Source organism: Callithrix jacchus, chromosome 6 (genome assembly GCF_049354715.1).
Source record: "Callithrix jacchus isolate 240 chromosome 6, calJac240_pri, whole genome shotgun sequence".
Taxonomy (NCBI): Eukaryota; Metazoa; Chordata; class Mammalia; order Primates; family Cebidae; genus Callithrix; species Callithrix jacchus.
In genome coordinates this window covers 124,052,976-124,076,833 of record NC_133507.1, presented here as the reverse complement: position 1 = coordinate 124,076,833, position 23,858 = coordinate 124,052,976, and the positions used below count along the sequence as shown (strand labels likewise).

General features: G+C 38.6%; 1 protein-coding gene across 36 annotated transcripts in view; it reads right to left on the bottom strand.

Moving 5' to 3' along the window:
- CARF (calcium responsive transcription factor) overlaps positions 1-23,858 on the bottom strand; it is a 92,968-nt gene that overhangs the window by 47,924 nt on the left and 21,186 nt on the right. For 24 of the 36 annotated variants that reach the window (XR_013519051.1, XR_013519044.1, XR_013519048.1 and 21 more), the window contains 2 exons: positions 11,476-11,596; positions 10,420-10,647 (listed from right to left, as the gene is read on the bottom strand). Coding sequence is in view for 13 of the 36 variants with exons in the window: in XM_008999235.5 (XP_008997483.4) it covers positions 10,420-10,647; positions 11,476-11,553 (306 nt within the window). In the remaining 23 variants the exon portion in view is untranslated. Of the gene's footprint in view, positions 1-10,419; positions 10,650-11,475; positions 11,597-23,858 lie in introns of those variants that run through there. The other 12 variants (XR_013519057.1, XR_004744815.3, XR_013519056.1 and 9 more) reach the window with 3 other exon arrangements.

The following is a 23,858-nucleotide window of genomic DNA, read 5'->3' as shown; positions in this document are numbered from 1 at the left end:
ACAAATCTGGCGGCATTATGTTACCTGACTTCAAATTGTACTATAAGGCTACAGTAACCAAAACAGAATGGTACTGCTACAAAAACAGACACATAGACCAATGGAACAGAAGAAAGAGAGAGCCCAGAAACAAGGCTGCACACCTACAACCATTTGATCTTCAACAAAGCTGACAAAAACAAACATAAAGGAAACAACTCCCTCTTAAGTAAATGGTGTTAACTACGGGTTACCCATATGCAGAAGACAGAAGCTGGACCCCTTCCTTGCTCCATATACAAAAATAAACTCAAGATGAACTAAAGATTTAAATATAAAACTCAAAACTATAAAAACCTGGAAGACAACCTAGGCAATACCATCCCAAACATGGGAATGGGCAAAGATTTCAAGACAAAAACACTAAAAGCAAAAATTGGCAAATGGGATCTAAATAAATTTAAGAGCTTATACACAGCAAAAGAAACTGTTAACAGAGTAAACAAACAACCTAAAGAATGGTAGAAAATATTTGCAAACTATGCATCTGACAAAGGTCTAATATCTTAAGCAAATTTACATGAGAAAAACAACCCCATTGAAAAGTGGGCAAAGGATATGAACAGACACTTTTTTTTTTTTAAGTTCTGGGATACATGTGCAGAATGTGCAGGTTTGTTACATAGGTATACATGTGTCATGGTGGTTTGCTGCACCCATCAACCTGTCATCTAGGTTTTAAGACCCGCATGTATTAGGTATTTGTCCTAGTGCTCTCCGTCCTCCTTTCCCCCACCCCGACAGACCCTGGTGTGTGATGTTCCCCTCCCCATGTCCATGTGTTCTCACTGCTCAACTCCTACTTATGAATGAGAATATATGGTATTCGGTTTTCTGTTCCTGTTAAGTTTGCTGAGGACAATGGTTTCTAGCTTCATTCATGTCCCTGCAAAGGATATGAACTCATTATTTATGGCTGCATAGTATTCTATGGTATATATGTGCCACATTTTCTTTATCTAGTCTATTATGGATGGGCATTTGGGGTGGTTCTAAGTCTTTGCTATTGTAAGTAGTGCTGCAATAAACATAGATGTCCATGTGTCTTTATAGTAGAATGATTTATAATCCTTTGAGTATATACCCAGTAATGGGATTGCTAAGCGAAATGGTTCTAGATCCTTGAGGAAGCATCACACTATCTTCCACAATGGTTGAACAAATTTACACTCCCATCAACAGCATAAAAGCGTTCCTATTTCTCACAGACTCCCCAGCATCTGTTGTTTCCAGACTTTTTAATGATTGCCATTCTAACTGGCATGTGATGGTATCTCATTGTGGTTTTGATTTGCATTTCTCTAATAATCAGTGATAATGAGCTTTTTAAAATATTTATTGGCCACATAAATGTCTTCTTTTGAGAAGTATCTGTTCATATCCTTTGCCCACTTTTTGATGGAGTTGTTTTTTCTTGTAAATTTGTTTAAGTTCCTTGTAGATTCTAAATATTAGATCTTTGTCTGATGGATAGATTGCAAAAATCTCCCATTCTGTAGGTTGCTTGATAGTTTCCTTTGCTGTGCAGAAGCTCTTTAGTTTCAGTATAACCTATTTGTCAATTTTGGCTTTTGTTGCAATTGCTTTTGGTATTTTAGTCACGAAGTCTTTGCCCATGCCTATGTCCTAAGTTTTCTTCTAGGGTTTTTATAGTTTTAAGGCTTTAATTCATCTTAGTTAATTTTTGTATAAGGTGTAAGGAAGGGCTCCAGTTTCTGTTTTCTGCATATTTCTGCCAGTTTTTCCAGCAACATTTATTAAATAGGGAATCCTTTCCCCATTGATTTTCTCAGGTTTGTTGAAGATCACATGGTGGTAGATGTGTGGTGTCTCTGTTCTGAGGTCTCTGTTCTGTTCCATTGGTCTATATACTTGTTTTGGTACCAGTACCATGCTGTTTTGGTTACTGTAACCTTGTAGCATAGTTTTAAGTCAGGTAGCATGATGTCTCCAGCTTTGTTCTTTTTGCTTAGGATTATCTTAGCTATACAGGCTCTTTTGTGGTTCCATATGAAATTTAAAGTCTTTTTTTCTAGTTTGAACAGGTACTTTTCAAAAAGAAGAAGACATACATGCAGTCAACAAGCATATGAAAAAAAGCTCAATATCACTGATCATTAGAGACATGCAAATCAAAACCACAATGAGATACGATCTCATACCAGTTAGAATAGCTATTATTAAAAAAGTAAAAAAAAATAACAGATGTTAGTGAGGTTATGGAGAAAAGAGAACACTTATACGCTGTTGGTAGGAATGTAAATTTGTTCAACCATTGTAGAAAGCAGTATGGCGACTCCTCAAAGAGCTAAAAACACAACCACCATTTGACCCAGCAATACTATTACTGGATATATACCCAGAGGTATATAAATCATTCTTCCATAAAGATATATGCATGTGAATGTTCATTAAGGCCCTATTCACAATAGCAAATACATGAAATCAACCTAAATGGCTATCACTGACAGACTGGATAAATAAAATATGGTACATACACGCCATGGAATACTATGCAGTCATAAAAAAAATCATGTTGTACTCACTTTGTATAGAAAGTTTAATCCAATTACAAAGAGTGTTAACTTTTTCTGGACTCAAATAACTTTGCTTGGAAATGTACCATATGTAAAATGACAACCCTAAAAGGGTTCAGACTCCTTTATCTTCCTGTTGGGACGAAAAACCCAGACTTTCTAAATGTTCTGATAGCAACTAGAATAAATGTCAGACAAAGGGGAAACTACAGAAGTATTTCATTCTGGACGTGAAAAATAGTAAAATGCAGTTGGTTCACATTTAAACGATTTGTTGAATATTAACATCTGCTGGTGATGCAATATGGTTACAGAAGCTTACTCCTTCTTTGCCTTTCAGTCCTGGTATAGGCTCAGAAAGCCTGAACATCAACAAAAAGGGCTTCCCTGCACATAGTCATCTCTCAACCAATTACTCTTAACTGTAGACTCTAGATAACTCAATTTGGTTGGATCATAAAGGAGCAAAATGGCATAGATTAACTGTAGAATACTCTAGATTATGAAGAGAAACAAGGGTTAATTCTAGGTAAAGTGACTACCTGTGGTATAATTTATAATTACAGTTACTATGCTTTAAAAAATAACTTTTATTATTAAAGTAATAAATATTCTGTGTAGAAAACTTGGAAAATTCAACTGAACAAGAGACACATTGTCCTTCACAGTATTACTTATGTTAAGTACATTCTAAATAAACAGAGAGCAACTTAGAAGTTTTGCTCAGTAATTTTCCATATGTCAATCAAAACAATCTTTCACCTCTTTGGCTCAAACTATGAACTTGGTCAAAAATACTTTTAGCCAACAGTTTGAAAGATATTTAAGCATCCTGATATTTTTTATCTTTGTGCATTGTTACTTACGTGGCACACATTTACCTACAAAGATCAGCAAGAATATGTCTAATTCTCCACACACTAGCAGTACCTCCACTGCTTTCTTTTTCTTCAAGAAGGCATACCAGAAAATGGTATGCAGGTCAGCGAGATGTTGATAAATCAAAAACCAGAGGTTAGGCAAGGCACGGTGGCTCACAACTGTAATCCCAGAACTTTGGGAGGCTGAGACAGGCAGATCATGAGGTCAGGAGTTCAAGACCAGCCTGGCCAACATGGTGAAACCCATCTCTACTACAACTACAAAAATTAGCCAGGTGTGGTGGCATGTGCCTATAATCCCAGTTACTCGAGAGGCTGAGGCAAGAGAACTGCCTGAACCCAGGAGGCAGAGGTCGCAGTTAGCCGAGATTATGCCAACACACTCCAGCCTGGGATACAGAGCAAGACTCTGTCTCGGAAAAAAAAAAGCAAACAAAAAACAGACAAACACTGGAGTTTAGCTGTGTGTGTGTGTGTGTGTGTACATGTAAATATACACGTACACACACACACACACACATTAAACGTAAGTTACACATCAACTCTGGCATGTTAGAACTAGTTACAGATGTTACATTCCCAGTTGATCTCAAAGCACCGGTGTACCCAAACACAGAGACTGATAAGTACTGTTTAAATACTATTTGTAGTCCTGAATGGAAATCTTTTAAAATTCTTACATAAAAATGAAAGTCATGGAAACAGTATTTTAAACACAATGTAATTGGATGCTGTGGCTTACCCTTGTAATCCCAGGACTTTGGGAGGGCAAGACAGGTAGATCATCTGAGGTCAGAAGTTAGAGACTAACCTGGCCAACATGGTGAAACCCTGTCTCTATTAAAAATATAAAAAAATTAGCCATGTGTGATGCTGGGCACCTGTAATCCCAGATACTCAGAAGGCTCACACAGGAGAACTGATGGAACCCAGGAGGTGGAGGTTGCAGTAAATCAAGATTGTGCCATTGCACTCTGGCCTGGGCAACAAGAGCAAAAATCCATATTAAAAAAATAAACAGGGGAGGGAGATCCAAGATGGCCGATTAGGAGCAGCTCAGGATTGCAGGTCCCAGCAACAGTGCAGAGGGACTACAGGGAAGTTCACATGGCAGCTGGGTGGAGCCCACAGAAGCTCAGCAAAGCCTCTGCAGGCAGACTGTGAATAGTCTGCCTCCTTGCTGGGCAGGGCATGCCTGAAAAAAGGCAGCAGCATGATAGACACTTATAAGTAAAGCCCTACCTCCCGAGGACAGAGCACCCGGGGGAAAAAAGGCATTTATGAGTTCTGCTACAGACTTAAACGTACCTGCCCAGCAGCTGTGAATGGAACAATGGAGCTCAGCTCAGCACTTGAGCTCCTATAAAGGACAGACTGTCTCCTCAAGCAGCTCCCTGACCCCCATATATCCAAAGAGCCACCTCATAAAGGAGAGCTCAGACTGACATCTGGCAGGTATCCTTCTGGAACAAAGATAGCAAAGAAGAAACTGGCAGCAACCATTACTGTTCTGCAGCCACTGCAGGTGATCCCCAGGCAAGCAGAGACTGGAGCAGACCTCAGCAGTCCTACAGCAGAAGGGTCTGACTGTTAGAAGGAAAACTAAGAAACAGAAAGAAAGAAAGAAATTCATCATCAACAAACTGGACGTCTACTCAGAGACCCGAAGTGAAAGTCAACAACTATAAAGACCACAGGTAAATAAATCCACAAAGATGGAAAGAAACCAGTGCAAAAAAGATGAAAACACCCCAAACCAGAACATCTCTTCCCCTCCAAGGGATCACAATTCCTCACCAGCAAGGGAACAAGGCTGGATGGAGAATGAATGTCATGAACTGACAGAAACAGGCTTCTGAAGGTGGTTAATAAGAAACTTCTCTGAGCTAAAAGAACATATTCTAACCCAATGCAAAGAAACTAAGAACTTTGAAAAAAGATTTGATGGAATGCTAATGAGAATAAACAGCTTAGAGAGGAATATAAATGAACTGATAAAGCTGAAACACAACAGGAAAACTTCGTGAAGCATACACAAGTTTCAATAGCCAAATTGACAAAGCAGAAGAAAGGATATCAGAGGTCAAAGATCAACTCAATGAAATAAAACAAGAAGGCAAGGTTAGAGAAAAAAGGGTAAAAAGAAAAGAACAAAGTCTCCAAGAAATATGAGACTATGTGAAAAGACCTAATCTACGTTTGATAGGTATACCTGAATGCGACGGAGAGAATGAATTCAAGCTGAAAAGTACTCTTCAGGATATTATCCAGGAAAACTTCCCCAACCTAGCAAGGCAGGCCAACATTCAAGTCCAGGAAATACAGAGAACACCACAAACATATTCCTCAAGAAGAGTAACCCCAAGGCACCTAATCGTCAGATTCACCAGGGTTGAAATGAAGGAGAAAATGCTAAGGGCAGCCAGAGAGAAAGGTCGGGTTACTCACAAAGGGAAGCCCATCAGACTCACAGTGGATCTCTCAGCAGAAACCCTACAAGCCAGAAGAGAGTGGGGGCCAATATTCAACATCCTTAAAGAAAATAATTTTCAATCCATAATTTAATATACAGCCAAACTAAGCTTCATAAGTGAAGGAGAAATAAAATCCTTTATAAACAAGCAAGTACTCAGATATTTCATCGCCACCAGGCTTGCTTTATAAGAGCTCCTGAAAGAAGCACTAAAAATAGAAAGGAACAACCTGAACCAGCCACTCCAAAAACATACCAAATGGTAAAAAGCATCGACACAATGAAGATACTACATAAACTAACGGGCAAAACAGCCAGGTAGCATCTAAATGGTAGGAACAAATTCAAACATAACAATATTTACCCTAAATGTAAATGGGCTAAACGCCCCAATCAAAAGACACAGACTGGCAAATTGGATAAAAAGCCAAAACTCATTGGTGTGCTGTATCCAGGAAACACATCTCACATGCAAAGATACATAAAGGCTCAAAATAAAGGGATGGAGGAAGATTTACCAAGCAAATGGAGAGCAAAAAAAAAGGAGGAGTTGCAATTCTAGTCTCTGATAAAATAGACTTTAAACCAACAAAGATAAAAAGAGACAAAGAAGGACATTATATAATGGTAAAAGAATCAATGCAACAAGAAGACCTAACGATCCTAAATATATACACGCCCAATACAGGATCACCCAGATACATATAGCAAGTTCTTAATGACTTACAAAGAACCTTAGACTCCCACGTAATAACAGTGGGAGACTTTAACACCCTACTGTCAGTATTAGACAGATAAACGAGATCAAAAATTAACAAGGACATCCAGGACTTGAACTCAGACCTGGACCAAACAAACCTAAAAGACATTCACAGAGCTATCCACCCCAAATCCGCAGAATATACATTCTTCTCAGCACTACATCATACCTACTCTAAAACTGACCACATAGTTGAAAGTAAATCTCTCCTCAGCAAATGCAAAAGAACAGAAATCATAACAAACAGTCTCTCAGACCACAGTGCAATCAAGTTAGAATTCAAAAACTAACTCAGAACTGCACAGCTTCATGGAAACTGAACAACTGGCTCTTGAATGTTGACTGGCTAAACAATGAAATAAAGGCAGAAATAAAGATGTTCTTTGAAACCAACGAGAACAAAGACACAACATACCAGAATCTCTAGGACACATTTAAAGCAGTGTCTAGAGGAAAATATATAGCAATAAATGCCCACATGCGAAGCAAGAAAATATCTAAAATAAACACCCTATCATCAGAACTGAAAGAGCTAGAGGAGCAAGATCAAAAATCTCAAAAGCTAGCAGAAGACAAAAAATAACTAAGATCAGAGGAGAACTGAAGGAGATAGGGTACAAAAAACCCTTCAAAAAATCAATAAATCCAGAAGCCAGTTTTTCAAAAAGATCATCAAAATAGACCACTAGCCAGAATAATAAAAAAGAAAAGAGAGAATAATCAAACAGATGCAATAAAAAATGATAAAGGGGATATCATCACAGATTCCACAGAAATACAAACCATCATCAGAGATTATTATAAATAACTCTATGCACATAAACTAGTAAACCTGGAAGAAATGGATAAACTCCTGGACATGTGCATCCTCCCAAGCCTAAACCAGGAAGAAGTCAAAACCCTGAATAGACCAATACCAAAGGCTGAAGTTGAGGTGGCAATTAATAGCTTACCAAAAAAAAAGCCCAGGTCCAGATGGGTTCACAGCCGAATTCTACCAGGCATACAAAGAGGAGCTGGTACCATTCCTCCTGAAATTATTCCAAACAATCCAAAGAGAGGGAATCCTTCCCAAATTATTTTATGAGACCAACATCATCCTGATACAAAAACCCGGCAGAGTCTCAACAAGAAAAGAAAATTTCAGGCCAATATCCATGATGAAGATAGATACAAAAATCTTCAATAAAACACTGGCACACCGATTGCAACAGCACATCGAAAAGTTTATCCACCATGATCGAGTAGGCTTGATACTCGGAATGCAAGGCTGGTTCGACATAAGCAAGTCTATAAACGTAATTCACCACATAAACAGAAACAAAGACAAAAACCATATGATTATCTCAATAGATGCAGACAAGGCCTTTGACAAAATTCAACAGCTCTTTATACTAAAAATCCTCAATGAACTAGGTATTGATGGAATGTATCTCAAAATAATAAAAGCTATTTATAACACACCCACAGCCAATATCATAATTAATGGACAAAAACTGAAAGTATTCCCTTTGAAATCTGGCACTAGACAAGGATGCCCTCTCTTACCACTCCTATTCAATACAGTATTGGAAGTTCTAGCCAGAGCAATCAGGCAAGAAAAAGAAATAAAGGGTATTCAATTAGGAAAGGAGGAAGTCAAATGGTCTCTATTTGCAGATGACATGATTGTATATTTAGAAGACCCCATTGTCTCAGCCCAAAATCTCCTGAAACTGATAAGCAACTTCAGTAAAGTCTCAGGATACAAAATCAATGTGCAAAAATCACAAGCATTCCTATACACCAATAACAGACTTAAAGAGAGCCAAATAAAGAACAAACTGCCATTCACAATTGCTACAAAGAGAATAAAATACCTAGAAAAACAACTAACAAAGAATGTAAAGGACCTCCTCAAGGAGAACTACAAACCACTGCTCAATGAAATAAGAGAGGACACAAACCAGATGGAGAAACATTCCATGCTCATGATTAGGAAGAATCAATACTGTAAAAATGGCCATACTGCCCAAAGTAATTTACAGATTCAACACTATCTCCAACAAGCTACCAATGACCTTCTTTACAGAACTGGAAAAAACCACCTTAAACTTCATATGGAACCAAAAGAGAGCCTGCATAGCCAAGACAATTCTAAGCAAAAAGAACTAAGCTGGAGGCATCACACTACCTGACTTCAAACTAAACTACAAGGCTACAGTAATCAAAACAGCATGGTACTGGTACCAAAACAGAGACCTAGACCAATGGAACAGAACAGAGGCCTCGGAGGCAACGCCACACATCTACAACCATCTGATCTTTGATAAACCTGACAAAAACAAGCAATGGGGAAAGGATTCCCTGTTTAATAAATGGTTTTGGGAAAACTGGCTAGCCATGTGCAGAAAGCAGAAACTGGACCCCTTCCTGACACCTTACACTAAAATTAACTCCAGGTGGATTAAAGATTTAAACATAAGACCTAACACCATAAAAACCCTAGAAGAAAATCTAGGCAAAACCATTCATGATATAGGCATAGGCAAGGACTTCATGATTAAAACACCAAAAGCATTGGCAGCAAAAGTCAAAATAGACAAATGGGACTTAATTAAACTCCACAGCTTCTGCACAGCAAAAGAAAGTAATTAGAGTGAATTGGCAACCAAAGGAATGGGAAAAATTTTTTGCAATCTACCCATCTGACAAAGGGCTAATATCCAGAGTCTACAAAGAACTAAAACAGATGTACAAGAAAAAAACAAGCCCATTCAAAAGTGGGCGAAAGATATGAACAGACACTTTACAAAAGAAGACATATATGAGGGCAACAAACATATGAAAAAATGCTCATCATCACTGGTCATTAGAGAAATGCAAATCAAAACTACATTGAGATACCATCTCACGCCAGTTAGAATGGCATCATTAAAAAATCTGGAGACAACAGATGCTGGAGAGGATGTGGAGAAATAGGAACACTTTTACACTGTTGGTGGGAGTGTAAATTAGTTCAACCATTGTGGAAGACAGTGTGGTGATTCCTCAAGGACCTAGAAACAGAAATTCCATTTGACCCAGCAATCCCATTACTGAATGTATATCCAAAGGATTATAAATCGTTCTATTATAAGGACACATGCAAAGGAATGTTCACTGCAGCACTGTTTACAATAGCAAAGACTTGGAACCAACCCAAATGCCCATTGATGATAGACTGGACAGGGAAAATGTTGCACATATACACCAGGGAATCCTATGCAGCCATAAAAAACAATGAGTTCGTGTCCTTTGTAGGGACATGGATGAACCTGGAAACCATCATTCTCAGCAAACTGACAGAAGAACAGAAAATCAAACAAGGCATGTTCTCACTCATAGGTGGGTGTTGAACAATGAGAACACATGGACACAGGGAGGGTAGCATCACACACTGGGGTCTGTAGGGGGTAAACGGGAGGGACAGCATGGGGTGGGGACTTGGGGATGGATAAAATGGGGAGAAATGCCACATATAGGTGATGGGGAGGAAAGCAGCAAACCACACTGCCACGTGTGTACCTATGCAACAATCTTACGTGTTCTTCACATGTACCCCAAAATCTAAAATGCAATAAAAATAAATAAACAAATAAATAAACAAACACAATGTAAGTTAAAAGTGTCAAGAAATTAAGGTTGTTTAGTAAAACTAATACATTTGGTTAAAGATCATAAAACTGGTTACTTATAAAATATACTCACCATTTGTGCACTGGAATCCCCCAACGACTGAAGTTCGTATTGAACAGCTTGCTCATTTTGGTCGACTAGGTGGAATTTTTCTGCAGAAAGAGTCTGTGTCTGAGTCAGGGTCCCTGGTATATTCTGTGATGTGAGTGAATTATTTGCTTCAGGAGCAGTGATCGGCAAAACTCTAGGAGAATCATTTTGTTCAAAAGAAGAATCCCTGGAGCCCATACAGGTTAGATGCTTTTGCAAAGAAAAAAAAAAATCACTTCAGTCTAACAATACAGTATCACCATTTAAAAAAAAAAGATGTGTTACGAAAAGATATCCATTTTCAGTTGTTTTTACTTTTTTGTAAGTTCTCAATTCACACAAATTGACATAAACAGAAAGTACTTAAGTAAAATTGTTGATTATTATATTTAATTTTATCAAAATAAAATTGTCCACAGGAAAGCAACCTGAAATAACATAATTCAACCTATAGATTTTTCTTTGTATAAAAATTTATATATATATATATATAAGCATTAAGTTCTGTATTATAAAATGTGTGTATAATTAAATATTGAAATTTTTTTTTTTTTGAGATGGAGTTTCGCTCTTGTGGAGTATAATGGTCCAATCTTGGCTCACTGCAACCTCTGCCTTCTGGGTTCAAGTGATTCTCCAGCTTCAGCCTCTGAGTAGTTGGGATTACAGGCACCCACCACAACATCTGGCTAATTTTTGAATTCTGCAACCTCTGCCTTCTGGGTTCAAGCGATTCTCCAGCCTCAGCCACTGAGTAGCTGGGATTACAGGCACCCACCACAATGTCCGGCTAATTTTTGTATTTTTAGTAGTGACGAGGTTTCACCATGTTGGCCAGTCTGGTCTTGAACTCCTGACCTCAGGTGATCTGCCCATCTTGGCATCCCAAAGTACTGGGATTACAGGCGTCAGCCACCACGCCTGGCCTAAAATTCTTGAATACACTAAATATAACAGGTATCGCTTGAGCATAAAGAGCTGTTAAATGGCATACTGTTTTACCCTAGGATGTAAAAAAGTTCCCAGCTGAATCCCTACCTCAAATACCTGAGCATCGGTTTTTGACTCTTCACCATCATTATGGTTGGCTCTCAATGAATCATTAGATTGTTCCATGCTGACATCATATTCAATTCCATTTTCTTCTATGATTTAATAGCTGAAAGAGTTTAAATAGCTGATCAACTAAAGCACTTAGTATTTTTGTGGAATGTTTTATCTTAAACCTCTCATATTCACTACTGTGGTACCCCATATAATTTAGGTAAAATCATTTCCATTCTATAGTTTAAAAAATTAACATTTTTGTTAAATAACTTGCCAAGGCACCAGAATACATTCAAAACGGCAAAAATTAGTGTTATGTAGATCCCTCATTCTATCTTTAACCACACTTCTGTACTGGCTTTTTAAGATTGCTTTTATGTGACAAGGTACTGCTAACCTTTCAAATACTTCTAAAATTATCATGTTACCATAGATTTAATACAAATAAAGTTTTTCAACTTTATGAGTTGGGTGTGCCCTATTGTAGCATTATATAATTTTAAAATAGATATCCTGGTGTAGACAGATTATGTATATACAATTTTTACCATTAATAGACTTAACATTTTACCACTTAACATTAGCTTGACAAGTTTTGAAAAGGAAGAAATATTTAAAAAGAGAAAATAAAGAAACATGTATACCAATAACTCTGAGCCACTTAGGTCTAGGGCAGTGGTTCTTAATTAGAGCAATTTTGCAAAGCTACAAAATCAGTCACGTTTTAATACATGGCTACAAAATATCTTGAAATTGCTCCTCCTTTAAGATTTTAAATTATCACTTATATCCTAATCAAGTAAAAAATCAATTAGAAAAAAACCAAAAAACTTGTAGTTACCTTGGGCTATAGAAGTAGAAGCAATTTTATTTTATAACTTTGTTTTTTTTAAATTTGTATATTATACCTATATTACTTGAGAATAAAATAATATTTAGAAGGGGTTTCAAATAAAAAGAGCCTCCCAAAAATGGCAATATGGCAAGTGGATACTATAAAAAAATTATCTTCCTACAAAACAAAAAACAGTAAGTTTTAAGGCTAAGAAACTGGTTTGGACAAGCAGCTTGTAGGGCAGGAAAACTTAAAATTCCCAAGATAAGGATAACAACCTGAAAGGTTCTGTGTGAAGAGTGTAACCTGGCTTCTGGTAAGAAAAAAATGCAGCTACTATTTTGAAAGAAACAAACCCAAATAAGACTCCAGTTTCCTTTCATATTAAGATCAATTAAATATAAGCTAAGAGTCAAAGAGTACCAAAAACACAGGAAATAAGCCACCATGAGATTGAGTCATCAGATTTAGAAAGTCCCTAAAGACTTCCCATATTGGAAACTATTTAATGTCTAAAAAAATAAATGAATCACAGAGATAAGCAAATAATAAAAATTATCAAAACTTTAATTAAAAAAAAAAAACAGGCTGGACATGGTGGCTCCTACCTGTAATCCCAGCACTTTGGGAGGCCGAGGTAGGTGGATCACTTGTGTTCAGGAGTTAGAGACCAGCCTGGCCAACATTGTGAAATCCCATCTCTACTAAAAATACAAAGATTAGCCGGGCACAGTGGTGCATGTCTGTAATCCTAGCTACTCAGAGGCTGAGGCAGGAAAACTGCTTAAACCCTGGAGGTGGAGGTTGCAGTGAGCTGAGATTGTGCCACTGCACTCCAGCCTGGGTGACAGAGAAAGACATTGTCTCAAAAAAAGAAAAACAAAACCCCAAGAAACAAGAAACCAAGCAGAACTTTCGGAAATGAAAAACTGCTGAAATTAGAAGGTCAATGGAGCCAGAAACAGCGGTTCATGCCTGTAATCCCAGCATTTTGGGAGACCAAGGCAAGATGATTGCTTTGAGACCAGGAATTCGAGACCAGCCTGGGCAACATAGTGAGATCCTGTCTCTACAGAAAAATTTTAAAATCAGCCATGTACAGTGGTGTGGGTCTGCAGTCCCAGCTACTTGGGAGGCTGAGGTGGGAGGATCTCTTGAGTCCAGAAGTCTGAGGCTGCAGTGAACCATAATCATGCCACTGCACTGCAGCATGGATGACACAGTAAGACCCTGTCTCAAAAAAAAAAAAAAAGGCAATGGATAAGTTAAATAGATGATTAGATGCAGAAGAAAGAATTAGAAGACAGATTTTTGTATTACCTAGACTGCATCACAGCAAACACAGAAGATAAAAAATATGACAGACTTAAAAATAGAAAGTATAGTATGCATGTAAGTGAAGTCTCAGAAGAATAAAGAAGAGAAAATGGAGGAGAGACAATACAGATGCTCTTAGACTTACAACAGAGTTATTATCCTGATAAACACACTGTGAGTTGAAAATACGTTAAGTGGAAACTATCATAAGTTGAAACTGCATTTTTGACTGACAGTATTTTCAAATTACAATGCATTTATCCAGATGTAACTCCATCATAGGTTGAGAGGTGTACAAAATATGTATCATTTTCACACCATCATGAAGTTGAAAAATCATAAGTTGAATTAATCTAAGAATTAATACCATCGGTATTTGAAGAGACAATGGCTGGCAACTTTTCAAAACTAAAGATATGAATATACAGACAAAGGAAGTCTTACTTTTAAGTACTCTAAGATAAATAAAAAGAAATCCATCCTCAATGTAATGAACATGCAAAATTCTAAAGAGGAAAAGGAAAATGCAGCTAGAGAGGTAAGATGGACCATAAAAACACCCCGAGCCTAGGTAACAAAAATATAAATGAAAAAAAGAGAGAGAAGACAGACTCCCTACAGAGTACTGAAATTAGACATACAGCAGCCTTCTTTTTTTTTTTTAATTGTACTTTGGGCTCTGGGGTACATGTGCACACCCTGCATCCTGCAGAACTGTTGCATAGGTACATACATGCCATGGTTGTTTGCTGTCCCCCACTCCCCTAGCCTATATCAGGTGTTATCCCTCCCTATCCTCCCCCCTCTCCCGTCCCTCCCCTCCCCTCCACCCCGCAACCTAGCCCAGCGAGTATTGTTCTTTTCTGTGCCCAAGTGTTCTCATCGTTCATCACCCGCCTATGAGTGAAAACATGCGGTGTTTGGTTTTCTGTTCTTGTGTCAGTTTGCTGAGAATGATGGTTTCTAGATTCATCCATGTCCCAACAAAGGACAGGAACTAATCATTTTTATGGCTCCACAGCGGCCTTCTTAATAGCAACATGGTAGCAGAAGTCACAGGAATAATATTGAAGGTTTTTAAAAATGTAATTATTGGCTGGGTGTAATGGCTCACACCTGTAATCCTAGCATTTTGGGAAGCCAAGGAGAGTGAATCGCTTGAGCCCACAAGTTTGAGACCATCCTGGGCCATATGGCAAAACCCTGTCTCAAAAAAGAAAAACTATCAATAAATAATTGTATATGATCCAAACTATTTTTTTCTACTGCCTTACCTTCAGAATAACAACAACAACAAAAAACCACAAAAAAACAAACAAAAAAACCACAAAACTGTATTTTTTCACAAAACAGAAAGGAAGATACCTTAAGATCTAAAAAAACTGAAAGTCGGCTGGACACAGTGGCTCACCCTGTACACCCAGTAATCCCAACACCTTCGGAGGCCGAGGGAAGCGGACCACTTGAGGCCAGGAATTCAAAACCATCCTGACCAACATGGCAAAACCCTGTCTCTACTAAAAATAAAATAAATAAATAAATAAATAAATAAATAAATAGCCAGGTGTGGTGGCACATATCTGTAACCACAGCTACTCAGGTGGCTAAGGCATGAAAATCGCTTGAACCCAGGAACTGGAGGTTGCAGTGAGCCAAGATCATGTAAGGAGCACAGGGAAAGACTCTGTCTCAAAAAAAAAAAAAAAAACTATTATAATACATAAAAAACAAAAAACAGTGTTTACAACCAATGTATTGCACATGAAAGAAATTTCTTTTATATATATATCTATTTTTTTTTATTGCACTTTAGGTTCTGGGGTACATGTGCAGAACATGCAGGATTGTTAAATAGGTATGTACATGGCAATGTGGTTTGCTGCCTCCATCCCCCCATGAACTATATCTGGCATTTCTCCCCATGTTATCCCTCCCCAACCTCCCTACACCCTGCTGTCCTTCCCCTAGTCCCTCCCAACAGACCCTGTATGATGCTCCCCTCCCTGTGTCCATGTGTTCTCATTGTTCAACACCCATCTATGAGTGAGAACATGCAGTGTTTGATTTTCCATTCTTGTGTCAGTTTGCTGAGAATAATGGCTTCCAGATTCATCCATATCCCTACAAAGGACATGAATTCATCCTTTCTTACGGCTGCATAGTATTCCATGGTATATATGTGCCACATTTACAATACACTTCATATCTGATAGCACAACAGGGTGACTAGAGTCAATAATTTAATTATATTTAAAAAGTACTACAAGAGTATAATTTGATTGTTTGTAACACACAGGATAAATGCTTGAGGGGATCGATACCCCATTTTGCATGAAATGATTACTACACATTGCATATTGGTATCAAAACAGTTCATGTATCCCATAAATATCTACAATTACTATGTGCCCAGAGCCCTCCCTGTGTCCATGTGTTCTCATTGTTCAACACCCATCTATGAGTGAGAACATGCAGTGTTTGATTTTCCGTTCTTGTGTCAGTTTGCTGAGAATGATGGCTTCCAGATTCATCCATGTCCCTACAAAGGACATGAATTCATCCTTTCTTACGGCTGCATAGTATTCCATGGTATATATGTGCCACATTTACAATACACTTCATATCTGATAGCACAACAGGGTGACTAGAGTCAATAATTTAATTATATTTAAAAAGTACTACAAGAGTATAATTTGATTGTTTGTAACACACAGGATAAATGCTTGAGGGGATCGATACCCCATTTTGCATGATATGATTACTACACATTGCATATTGGTATCAAAACAGTTCATGTATCCCATAAATATCTACAATTACTATGTGCCCAGAGCAAAACAAGATCTAATTTTTTTTTTTTAATAGGAACAGTAGGCCAGGCACAGTGGCTCACGCCTATAATCCCAACACTTTGGGAGGCCGAGGTGGGTGGATCACGAGGTCAAGAGATCGAGACCATCCTGGTCAACATGGTGAAACCCCGTCTCTACTAAAAATACAAAAAAATTAGCTGGGCATGGTGGCGCACGCCTGTAGTCCCAGCTACTTGGGAGGCTGAGGCAGGAGAATTGCTTGAACCCAGGAGGTGGAGGTTGCGGTGAGCCGAGATCGCGCCATTGCACTCCAGCCTGGGTAACAACAGTGAAACTCCATCTCAAAAAAAAGGAACAGTCAGCCAGGTGCAGTGGCTCACACCTGTAATCCTAGCACTTCAGGATGCCGAGGTGGGTGAATCACCTGAGGTCAGGAGCTGGAAACCAGTCTGCCCAACGGGGTGAAACCCCATCTCTACTAAAAATACAAAAACTAGTCTGGCACAGTAGCACACGCCTGTAATTCCAGTAACTCAGGAGGCTGAGGCAGGAGAATCACTTAGACTTGGGAGACAGATTGCAGTGAGCTGAGATCGCGCCACTGCACTCCAGCCTGAGCAACAGAGCAAGACTCTGTCTCAAAATACAATAAATAAATAAATAAGGAACAGTTATGCCATACAAAGACATTATAGAAGGGAGAGAAAAAATATACATCAAGTATAAAATATTTGGTACAGGAATTACCTCTGTATTTCTTACATGTTAGGTAACTGAATAAAGCACATTACTTCAACAAAAAAAAAGTATGTATGTATTTCAAGAAACCAAATATTACAGCAGAAAGAAGTCCTGAGATGCTGGAAAAAAATGGTAAGCAAACAAATAACTATAAAAAATCTAAATAAAGTCTCTGTATAAAATAATATTATCAATATTATAATTTTGTATATGTGTTTTAAGGACCGAAATAAAACGCTACAGAACTAAAAAATGCCTGTAATTTCTAGAAGGTATGATGATAGATAATATATCAATATATAAAATATAGCAATGATAATATGTACAGTATATCAAAACTTATGAACTGCAACAAAAGCAGTGCTCAGAAGGAAATTTAGAGCAATAAATACAACAGAATTGAGAGTCCAGAAATACATACATATGGTTAAATGATTTCTGACCAACCAAGCCAAAAGCATTTGGTGAGGAAAGAATACTATCTTCAACAAATGGTGCCAGTACAACTGAATATCTACATGAAAACAAATGATGTTGAACTCTTACCTCATACTACATGTCAAAAACAAAAAATGGATCAAAGAGCTAAACATAAAAACTAAAACCACACAACTCTTAGAAGAAAAACACAGGAGTAAATCTTCATGTCCTTGGATTTGGCAATGGTTTCTTAGATATGGCACCAACAGGACAAGTAACAAAAGAAAAAACAGATAAATTGGACATCATCAAAATAAAAATTTTTATACAAAGGACACCATGACAAGGGTTAAAAGACCATAGATGGAAGACACTATCTGCAAATCACTTATCTGTTATGGGTCTGGAATACATCAAGAACTTATACAACTCAACAACAAAAAGACTACAATCCAAAATAATCCAATTATGAAACGGGCAAAGGTAGAGCCCAAAGATAGATCAAGACCCTGTCTAAAAACAAACAAACAAACAAAAAAATTCTATTATGCTAAGTGACAGAAGCTAAGCAATGTACAAAAGGTCACATGTTATAGGAGGCTATTTACATAAAATATCCAGAATAGGTAAATCCATAGAGAAAGAAAGTAGATTAGTGGATGCCAGAGGCTTGCGAGCAGATGTAACCAACTAATGGGTACAAAATTTTATTTTGGGGTGATAAAGGTGTTTTGAAACTCTACATGGCACTTTTGCAACATGGTGAATATACTAAATGTCACTAAATTGTTCATTTAAAAAGAATTAATTTTAGGTTATATAAATTTCACCTCAATTAAAAAAATAGTACCACCAAAATGTGTGTGTACATATATATGCATGTGTACATGCAAGCAGGAAAATGTGAATGTGGACTAGATATTTGATATTAAGGAATTTTTCTTGGAATGTTCAGGCATTTCATGAAAAAAAGTAAAAAAAAGGAATTTTGGGGACTGGATACAGTGGCTCGCACTTATAATCCCAACACTTTGGGAGGCTGAGGTGGGAGGATTACTTAAGGACAGGAATATGAGATGAGCATGGGAGTTCAAGACCAGCCTGAGCCCCATTTCTACAAGAAACTTAAAAGAAAAACAAATTAGTGGCTGGGCAGGGTGGCTCATGCCTGTAATCCCAGCATTTTGGGAGCCCAAGGCAGGCAGATCACAGGGTCAAGAGATTGAGACCATCCTGGCCAATATGATGAAACCCCGTCTCTACTAAAAATAGAAAAATTAGCTGGGCGTGTTGGCATGCCCCTGTAGTCCCGACTACTTGGGAGGCTGAGGTAGGAGAATCACTTAAACCTGGGAGGCAGAGGTTGCAGTGAGCTGAGATCGTGCCACTGTACTCCAGCCTGGTGACAGAGTGAGACTCTGTCTCAATTAAAAAAAAAAAAAATAGCTGGGTATGGTGGCACATGCCTGTAGTCACAGCTATTTGGGAAGCTGAGGCAGGAGGATGGCATGAACCCAGGAGTTTTAGGCTGCAGTAAGCTGTGACTGCACTGCACTGCTTGTGCAACAGAGTGAAACGAATTCTAAAAACAATTTTTTTTTGGTGTTTTTAGGTGTGTGAATGGTATGATAATATTATTATAGGTAATATTATAGGTAAAATTATTAGACTATCCAGGATTTGTTTAAAAAATATCAAAGTCAGGCTGAGCATAGTGACTCATGCCTGTAATCCCAGCACTTTTCAAGGCCGAGGTGGGTGAATCGCTGGAGCCCAGGAGTTTGAGACTAGCCTGAGCAACATAACAGACCCTGTTTCTACCCTAAAGATAAAAAAATTTAGTTGGGCCTGGTGATGTGTGCCTGTAGTCCCAGCTTCTTGGCAGGCTGAGGCAAGAGGATCACTTGATCTAGGGAGCTGGGATTGTGCCACTGCACTCCGGCCTCTGTTACAAAGTGAGATCCTGTCCCCAAAAAATAAATAAATACCAAAGTCAGAGAAAAGGGTAGAATTGATAGAGAAATAAGTAAAACAAGATTAGTCATACATTCATAATTGTATACAGGCTTCATTTACTATTCTAATCCTATGTGTGTGTGTACATATATGTAGATATTATATATATAAATATATATTTTTTACAAATATATTTATAAGATAAAATTATATTTAAATATATTTAAATAGATATACAGAAGTATAGTATATAATAGGATTATATTAATTATATATTATTATATATGTAGTATCTAATATATAATTATATAAAAATATAAAATTATATATATAATTATATATATAATTCAATATATATTTATTTAATATATATATTAATATTTAATATATATAATATATATAATTTAATATATATTTATTTAATATATAATTTAATTATATATAATTTAATAATTATATTTATATATAATTATATATAATTTAATATATAATTATATATATAATTTAATATATAATTATATTTATATATAATTATATATATAATTTAATATATAATTATATTTATATATAATTATATATTAGATACTATATATATATACACACACACACACACACACACACACACACACCTTTTTTTTTTTTTTTTTTTGAGACAGGGTCTTACTCTGTCCCCCAGGCTGGGGTGCAGCGGCACGATCTTGTCTCATTACAACCTCCACCTTCCCAGTTCAAGTGATTCTCCCACCTCAGCTTCCCAAGTAGCTGGAACTATAGGTGCACATCACCATGCCTGGCTAACTTTTGTACTGTTTGGTAGAGATGGGGTTTCACCATGTTGGCCAGGCTGGTGTTAACTCCTGACCTCATGTGATCTGCCCACCTCAGCCTCCCACAGTGCTGGGATTACAGACATGAGCCACCGTGCCCAGCCTACTCCTGTATAGTTTTGAAATTTCTCTTTAAAAAAAATTTTTTTAGGCCAGGTGCAGTGACTCATGCCTGTTATCCTAGCACTTTGGGATGCCAAGGCAGACCGGTCAACATGTTGAAAGTCTGCCTCTACAAAAAAAAAAAAAAAAAAAAATTAGCCAGATGTGGTGGTCCTTGCCTGCAGTCTCAGGAACTCAGGTGGCAGGGGTGGGAGGATCACTTGACCCTGGGAGATCAAGACTGCAGTCGGCTGTGATCATGGCACCGCACTTCAGCTTAGGTGTCAAAGCAAGACCCTGTCTCAAAAAATAATCAAATGGCAACATGAAAAACCAATTTTCAAAAAAATGGATAGAATTTAGAGCCACATTGACAAATGCATTATCATAATGCAAGACCTCATTGTAATTATTTCAAATTAAGCAAGCAAAAGTAAGAAAACAGAACAAGCTTGAGTTACTGGACAAATTTAAAATTCATTCTGAACAACTAAAGAACACATATTCTTCTCAAATTCACATGGAACTACAAATAAGAGATCTGAACCATAAAGAACATACTATGTATCAAAACTTGTGGGATACAGCTAATATAAAATTTCAAGGGAAATTTATAGCCTTTAAACTAAGCTTGTCCAACCTGTAGCCCATGGTACAGCCCAAGATAGCTTAAAATGTGGCCCAACACAAATTCGTAAACTTTCTTAAAACACTATGAGAAGTGTTTTCTTGCATTTTTTAAACTCATCATCTATCATTAGTGTATTTTATGTATAGCCCCAAACAATTCATCTTTTTCCAATGTGGCCCAGGGAAGCCAAAAGATTGAACACCCTTGCTTTAAACTTGAATATTAGAAAAGAAGGCTATGTTTCCCATTTGTATAGTGGCATGTGAATTTAAAAAAAAAAACAGAAAAGACTGTGGTCAAAGGATACAAAATTTCAATTAGGAGGAATAAGTTCAAGAGATCTACAGTGCATCATAGTGACTACAGTTAATAGCAATATATTGTAGGCAGGTTACATCAGCAAGATGGCCCACTAGAAGTCACTAGTCATCTCCTTCATAAAGAAAAGACAATCAGAACAATGAGAAACAACTACATTTTAACAAAAATAAATGAGGGAGAGCATTGGTAAGCACAGAAACTCTGGATGGCCACATGGCCACATGGCCACATAGAGAATGGAAGGATGCATCTGGCCTCTACCACCCAATCCCCCAACTGGGAACAGCCAGGAACCAGGAAGAACTTCTCCCTGAAGCAAGGAGATAAACAAGAGGATTCCAGCAACCAACCCTATCAGTAGACCTCACCACTGGGGTTCCCTGCAGTCTTCACAGGCACCAAGCCCAGCTGAGGAAGCTGTCTAAAGTCCACACTGCTGTGCTGCCCTGAGAGAAAAAACTGACATTGTTTCCCAAGCACTGTAGTTCATGTAGCTACTGTGTTATGCCATCTTAGAACTATGGCTGGAGTATATCTTGCTCTGGGGCTGAGTAGCCAGTTACCCTTTATCCCTGGGGCTAAGCCACAACTGACCCACCCTAACCCAGTGGCCCAACATCCCTAAGTTGAGCTGCAAACAGTTGTTATACCCTCGTACGGCGGGGGGGGGGAAGCAGAGGTGGAGCCACCCCATCTACCCCTCCTATCACCCCCTCAGCCCAGAGCTGAAGCAGTATTCTGCCTCCTAGGGAGACAATAAGTTAGCTGCTCAGAGCAGTCATGCCTCTCCAGTGCATAAGGTGAAGCAACTACCCACATTCCAGGAAATGATGCTTGGTTCTCCCGGAACAGTCATGCCCCCGAGGCTTAAGCTGAAGTAGCACATGGGCCCCTGGAAAACTGGTGCTGTTTTCCAGCACCAGTTGTGGCCAAGTTGAGCAGCTGCCCATCCCAGGGCTGAACTGACAAAGTATCCTGTATCCTAGGGAAACAGAACAGTGGTTGAGCTGAGACACTCTGCCCTACAGACCAAACTCCTCTAGTAGTCTTCTTTCCTGGAACTAGTCTAGACCCCTAGAGTCTAAGCTGCTAAGACACGCTTCTCCACATGGAGTGGAGTCATTGCTGTGCTGTTCCCTACACCCCCCAGGGCCTAAACAACGGTTGTACTCCACCACTGGGATATTTGCTGCTGCAGCAACTGGCCTCACAGAGTCTCAGATACTACCAAATCCCACCATCCCAGGGACTAGAGTTACTACTACACAGTGTTTCCTCCCCCGGGGACTTGAGTTATCACCAAGCCCTACTGGCTCATGTTCCCAAACTGTGGCTGTACACCTTCCCTGTAATTGGGCCAGTTCTGTGCCCTGCCCCTCAGAAAAGAATCATAGTTACAACCTGGCTCCCTGGGCCTGAGCTGCTAGAGGGTATCTAAGAGTCACAGATCCTAGCTCTGAGGTCAGTCTACATCCAACTCTGCCACCTAACCTGTAGCCCCAAACTCAGGTGCCACAACAGGTTTGTAATTACCTGATATGGTCTGGGTCAGTGTCCCCACCCAAATCTCACGTTCGATTGTAATCCCCAATGTTGGAGGTGGAGCCTGGCTGGAGATGATTGAATCATGGTGGAGGTTTCTCCTGGTTTAATAACATCCCACAGGAGCTCTCCTCAAGAGAGTGAGATCTGGTTGTTTAAAAGTGTGTGGCACTTCCCCCCATCCTTCCTCCTGCTCCTGCCATGTGAAATGCTGGTTCCCCCTTTGCCTTCCACCGTGATTGAAAGCTTCCTGGAGCTTACCTAGAAGAAGCCACAATTCTTCCTGTACAGCCTGCAGAACCATAAACCAATTAAATCCCTTTTCTTTATAAATTACCCAGTCTTAAGTATTTGTTTATATCAGTGCAAGAACAGACTGATACAGACCCTGTGTCTAGCACCTAGCCCCATAGCTGCTCTGAGCACCAGTATCTGGAACCCAGCGCTACTGTAGCTACTTGTAGGCTGTGTCAGACTTGACACCTTGGTTAAATCTTCCCTTTGTGGAGAAAATTAGGAGTACTCCAAAAGCCTTTGTCACCAAGGACATTAACAACCTATGCTGCCACAGTCACTGCCACCGCCACAAACTTCTACAGACTAGCCCACTGAGCACCCAGTTATTGCTGACATTGAAGGCAGCTGAAGAAGCTGCATGGAAACTATACCACTGTACCTGTATAGAAACAGACACTACACCGTTCCTGACTGCCACAATAAAACCCAATTGCAGGTCAAAGTCTTTCTCTACAAAAGCCCCTCGAGAAAGTATGGAAAAGGCAATTGTTGCACCAAATACACAGATCCTGACACAGAAACATAAGGAAATATGATGCTACCAAAGGAACATAATACAGCTGACCCTTGAA